The 6,423-nt window shown below is 46.3% G+C and overlaps 1 protein-coding gene across 1 annotated transcript; it reads right to left on the reverse strand.

The window, feature by feature from the left end:
- Window positions 1–1,020: 1,020 nt before the first annotated feature.
- On the reverse strand, window positions 1,021–3,857 carry LOC122377332 (superoxide dismutase [Cu-Zn]-like). The gene is made up of 6 exons (XM_043357266.1): window positions 3,775–3,857; window positions 3,616–3,646; window positions 2,273–2,384; window positions 1,896–2,032; window positions 1,507–1,607; window positions 1,021–1,410 (listed from the first exon to the last, which is right to left on the reverse strand). The coding sequence occupies exons 1-6, from the start codon at window positions 3,855–3,857 to the stop codon at window positions 1,173–1,175; spliced, it is 702 nt and encodes a 233-aa protein (XP_043213201.1). The 3' UTR covers window positions 1,021–1,172.
- Window positions 3,858–6,423: the final 2,566 nt, after the last annotated feature.

Consider the following 6,423-nt stretch of genomic DNA (forward strand, 5'->3'; position numbering starts at 1 on the left):
ATTTTCTTCTTCTTTACTCCTTACTCGCATTTTTTATTTTGCGTAACCGTATGTTAAGTCACATGCGGTCCAGTGATTTAGAGCACCGAGCCAGCATTTGTCAAGTGTGACAGAGTTCAATTGGAGCTCATGAATCGCTGAGAAGTAGATCTGACATTTGTTAAGTGTAATCAATGGAAACTGAGACGTATTAATGGCTCGCCGATCCGACAATGTATTGTGTCCATGTGGCGACTTTCGACTCATGTTCGCTTTTCTTTCCCAAGCATTGCGTTCTTTGTCTTCGCAATGTGAAAGTGAGAGGTTCGGAAGGGTCATCTTGGTGTAATGCCGCTGTTTATTTTGATGGTGCTTTCTGTACACCTTTGTTTCATAATATAAGCAACGGAACCTGACAAAGAGAGTATTTGATGTAAATTTCTTCTTCTATGCTAGCTTACACAGTCGGAGCATTTATCATTTTTACAGAGTATAGGTGCCTGTACCATGTGTTTTCAATAGCACGTTACCATCACCTTTTTTACCCCTCGGTTGCTGAAATTTCTGCTCATCCCGTTCCACCCTCTCTAACTGCACGTTAGCCGTCCCGGATGCTAACACAGGATAAATCAGCAGTGTAAACAGAGACCGTCAGAAGGCGTGTGATCCGAATTACAAGTGGAGCCGAACAGCGCCTCGTGGGGGCTAAAAGGATTCCACAAACAAGCACCAGCGCCCGCGGGAGAGACGGTGCTGATTTCCGACACGTACTCGGCCTTGATTTTATCCTGAGATCTTGGAATGAGCAGCAATTGGGGCCTTGGGGTTCTGTGCAGGTTTGGTGATTAGTATTGCTTGTTACAAACGATACGTTATCCGCTGTTGTCAAGAAAATCCGATAGAAGAAGAAAATGCGGTGCATGTTTTTTTTTGTTTTTTTTTTCTGGCATGTCGAGGACAAATCAGATCTTCTTAATTGCCCGCATTTTGGCCTGTACAAATGCTGTGAAGTGTTAGGCAGACATTTTAGGGCCTTTATGCAAAAACATTTAAGTTTGCAAAAGCATGATCGCGCAATTATTACTTTTACCTTAGTATGTCACATGCTGAGTCGAGACAAGACGACCCGCTTGACGCATTTAATCACTCACAGCACGTCATACATGTGCAGCAGCTTCCCCCCCCCCCCCCACCTACTCCTTAAGCCCCTGGCTGAGCTCGATGAGCCCGCAGCCGACCCTGGCGCCGGCGTTGCCCGTTTTCTTGCTCTCCTCGTCTCCACCTAGACCGAGGTCGTCCTCCAGAGCGTGGATGACGATAGCACGTCCCACGATCACGTTCTCGCTGTGAAAGAGGAACACTTGCCATTTAGGGTTGTGGAAATAAGACATACAGCATTGAATGGATAGGGTGAGATCGATAATTGTGAGCCTTGTCGTAGCTTCATCACTCAGATTTGACCAATTGAAAATGCTCGGATATCAGCAAGAAAATAACGAAAGGAACCAATATTGGGACTGCACTGACCTATCATAGATGAGCGTCTGGAGTTTGTCCTGAAGCTGGAAGTCGGCCGTGCCCGTTTCGTCGGCCACCACGTTACCCAGGTCAGCCACGTGGCGCCGGTCCTGGGGGCAGGTGATCAAACCAGGCGGTGAAGATCGCGAGTCCGATAGAGGGAGTTACAAGTGTTGTATATATAATCATATAACATATAAAAATGTAGCACATCATGTAAGCTTTGTTTCACCCAGCTTTGTTTGTTTTATGCAAACCCATGTGTACATTTTGAATCACTAATATCTTTTTGTGAATATCTTTTCGTAACTATCACAAAAAATGTGAAAGTAAGGACTGGTCAGAAGTGATCTGTAAATCCCGGCCATCAGACCGGCCTGCATGCACCGCCCTCTCACCGCGAGGTTGGGGTGAGCGCCGTGGTCGCTGCCCGCCGGGTTGAAGTGAGAGCCGGCGTCTGAGCACGCGCTGGTCAGGTTCCCGTTCTGATGGACGTGCAGCCCGTGCAGACCCGGCGCCAGGCCCGAGATGCTGCCTGCGGGAGGATGATGGAAGCTTAGATTGCGGTATATTGAACATTGAAGGGTTACACATTTTATGGGCCTTATGTACGATGTCGTATTCTTCGACTCAGAGTTCTTGAGGCTCATTTTCAGCATGCAAATTCCCCTTGACATGGTTATCTGTCCGATATAACTAAATACAAAATCAACGTCACGGCAGCGTGCAGCACCTCTCTAGATTACATCTAGTTGGTCTGGACTCTGGAGCTCACCTGAGATCTGGACTGGCTCGGTCTCGGCGGTCTGGTAGAACATCACCAGGCCCGAGACCCCCGCGTCCGTGCCCGCCTGGATGACGGCCTCTGCCTGGCGCGACGCCGACACCTGAATCGAGCCCAACCGGCGGTGGAAGTGCAGAGAGTGGATGAGAAAGGTGTCAAAGATCGTCGGCACATCTTTAAGCCTAACTTGTAATATAATTATTTTGTAAATACCATGACTTGCGTTGCTTACATGAAGCTATAGACGATATTCTTGACAGATGGCTGACATTGCATTGTGAAAGTGAACCAAAATGATCGCAGCAGGCTGTTATGCGGACGAAGCAAATGCCGTATTTTTTATATGAAAGAGGCTTGACGCATTCACATCTATTACGCGGGCCTGACCTCGATCGCGAGTGCCAAGGCCGCGAGGGGTGGCATTTGTCCATCAGTGATTGTGGTAGGAGTAGGTAGCGCTGATTGAATAGCTTGACTGCTATTGAATTGCTCAATGGACATCACGACAAAGTGGACATCCTGGACATTCAAAAGTAGTTGTAGTCTCTCTTTCCGGCAAGAACAGTAGAAGTTATGGATCGTTTAAAGTGACCATCCCACATTAACATTAGTTTTGAGTTGAGATAGCCAAATTGGTGGCCATGGCCTGAAAATACCGGTTTGGGCACTCACAACATCGAAAAATGCTTTGATTCGGAGATATGGAATTTCAAAATCGCAGTTTTCGGATTCTAAGGGGCTAATGCATTGGTATGCCCCCTTAGAATTTGTGACGTCAGCGGAGATTTAACGATTTTTAAATCTTTTACTAAAACGTTTGGTAGCCCGCGGTGGTATATGCTGCTTTGCGCGCAACAAATGCCGCACTTTCAAATAAAGTCGCTAGAAACAGCGGAGATCCCAAAAAGTAAACAAAAGCAAAAGTCTAATATCTTGAAAACCGGTGAATATTTTTCGATGAAATTTGGTAGATATTCGTTTTCGCTCTTTCTGAACCGAGCGACATCACTTTCATGCCAATTCATTAACTTTTTTGAAGGTGGGACTGGGAGGGTCCCTTTAAGGTAAGCGGAATATTTTTCGCTGTTCCCTTCACTTGTGCGTGCTTCCCCGGACGCAATGAGCTGACCTTCCGACTACATTATCCAGTACTGTTTTCTATAGAGAAGACCAAAAATGTCAGTACAAATACAATAGGATTTACGGCGCAAAAAAAAAACGTTTGGTATGTACGACGTTAACAAATCTATAAACGTGCATTAAATATAAGCAAGCATGCATTATGTTGATGCCGATGGTAAGTAGAATAAATATCCAATCGTATTGCTACTCACCCGGTCAGCTACCAGTGTGACGAGAACCGTACTGAAACAGACGCGTAAGGGTGAAAGGAATTCCTAATGTAAACTGTGAGGGTTAAAGTGCTACAGATTTAACATAACTAAGCTTCAATGACTAGTTATCATTGGGGCAAGGAGAGGACGTATACTTACCAAATGACAAAGTTCATGTTTGACTGCATTGGATGATTTATGCCCTCGAACACGCCAAACAGCGATCTGTTGAATGCGGCCATATTTAGTACACATTTTTAGACCATACGCACATTGAAGCTTCCAACATAAAAAGTCCTTTGGTGTGCTTTAAGTGAAAAAGCATGCTACATTGTTTCTCTGTTGCAGGTAATAGCCATCTTGTACGACGTGTAATTTATGCTTAGCAGTAACAAATTGCATATGCTCTTTCAAATGTTTGCAAAAAATATACGCTGAAGTGGCTGAGCTCACAGAGTCTGCGTACACTTACTATACGGCAGAGCGTGCTTACTGTCTGACGCGGAAGCAGTCGTGCGTATTTGTATCCTAATCTGAACAGCTGCTGCCATTCTCACGAGAAAACTACGCAAAGAAAGCATGACACGCATGTGAAATGTGCAGCTGTGTTTGATTCTGGAATGACAAGCGAAACGTGCTGTGACGATGCTCTTTATAGCAATGAAATGTAATATGAGCGACACTCAGCGCCTGGTAAGATCCTGCGGGCGGCGAGTGTAGAAAACTGGTACACTTCCTTTGAAGAATGAAGATGGTCTGATCTTATCCGAAGATGATGGAAAGAACGATTGAGTTCATAATGAACAAAACGCTCCTATTTGCTGCCAACTTCATGAACACTCTATTTGAATTTACATCAAGACCCATTTTATTCCATAAACCACACCCAATCGCAGTACGAACTCCACTGTCGTCCGTGCATCGCTACTTTCGTTCTCGCCGATAGATGTCACTAGTGGTAGGCGCCTGCATCTATACTGTGCCGCATGACATAAGCTGAATTACCTATGCTCAAAAGCAGACGAAGTGCGGACTGTGGCAGACAAGGAGGCGGCCACTTTAGGCATGTCAATGAACAAGTCCTGGAACATTACGGCATCATATTTCTAAAAAGCTCCAAATTTATATATTTTTTTGTGAACAACATACATTCCTTCGCGCATGACACGATCACACGATCATGAATATTCTTGGACTAGCAAACGACGATGTCACCTTACCTTCGCATGTGATGTATGTAACAAACACAACGCATATGTCTATAAATAATCTCAGCTCTCACTTCCTACGTCACACAGCGAAACTGTACCGCGCTGTGTTTCCGTTACGTAAAAAGTGACCGATAACATAGGTGCTTCCGTCGTGTCAGCGTTTCTGACCCGTGGGACCTGCAGCATACGCGGCCGTATTATACAAACGGACCAGAGTAGTCAACTGAGGACATGTTAGGACACTTCTTTGCAGAGTGGCCTCCATATCTTCCGACAATAGAGATATTCTACTGAATATTCACAATAAGTTATCGCTTTCCCATCAACTCCTCTCTCTCTCCCTCATTCTCTCTCTCTCTCTCTCTCTCTCTCTCTCTCTCTCTCTCTCTCTCTCTCTCTCTCTCTCTCTCTCTCTCTCTCTCTCTCTCTCTCACTCTCTAATTCTGTCTCTTTCCATGCTCAGTCAGTCCTCACCTTTCCTCAGAGAACGGTGATGTACATCTGGTCCTCTCTCCTCACTGAGGGAGGACGAGGGGCCCTCGGTACCCCCAGGACCAGTCCCCCGTTTGCCGTGCGCCGCCGGTCGGCTGAGGTGGGCTCTGCCGTCCTCTCTGGCTGGACTGATGTTCTGTGAAATATCACAGTTTTGATGAGGATAGTTAATGATATGCAATGAAATGCATGTTTACCTGCAATTTAGACCGTGTTTTTAATTTTAGGTTAAAACCGTTAGCACCAGTGTTCAGTAAAGGAAGCAATTTACCTATTCGCTGATGTTTTTGAACTTACTGCGTTATTGGCGCTGTATACAATCCAGTTTGCAACTATGTTGTTACTGTTCATTATATCGCAGAAGAAGAAAAAAATGTGCGGCTTCCTAATCATCAAGTCAAAACGTCACCATCTATATTATTTGCCATCTGTTATGTACAGGTCCGTACCTTCGAGCGTCGTTGACAGATGCGGACGACGTCAGTTGGTATCGACTGCCGGGAGTCTCGGCAGTGTTACAGGCACAGCAGTGGTGGCCGGTCAGTCCGGGAGGGCGCGGTCTGAATCGAAACACGGGCCATCGGATCTGAAACACGGGCACCAAATCTGGGTCACGGGTCATTGGATCTCAGGCACGGACCATTGCATCATATGGGGTCGGCGGATCTGAAACACGGGCAGCCGGATTTGAAACATTGGCATCAGATTTAAAACAATTTTCAGTCAATCTTCTCAAACCAGAAGTACTAACCACGAGTGACATCAACAGATGGACAGCGCAAAGTAACTCTGTCTTCATCTCGTCTCTAGAGACGTGGAGCGAGTCCGTACGCTATAACTCTCTTTCCGGCCTTTACGTACGCTGTGACTCTCGCTCGGGAGACGGGGTCGGGGCTGGTGCAGGGTCTCGGGCAGCAGCAGTGCAGCTCCAGCTCCCAAACCGTGCAGGCCAGCCAGCGTCGCCAGCCGCCATCCGGCTGAAAAGACAGCACCGGGCGCAGCCACCTCAGTCAGTGATCAGGTGACTTCCCGACAAGATGCTGAATGTTGTTAATTAATTTAAGGCTTTAGGTGATGTTTTAAGCTGCTCTAGATCACGTGTGCA

Source organism: Amphibalanus amphitrite, unplaced genomic scaffold (genome assembly GCF_019059575.1).
Source record: "Amphibalanus amphitrite isolate SeventyFive unplaced genomic scaffold, NRLGWU_Aamphi_draft 002735F_arrow, whole genome shotgun sequence".
NCBI lineage: Eukaryota > Metazoa > Arthropoda > Thecostraca > Balanomorpha > Balanidae > Amphibalanus > Amphibalanus amphitrite.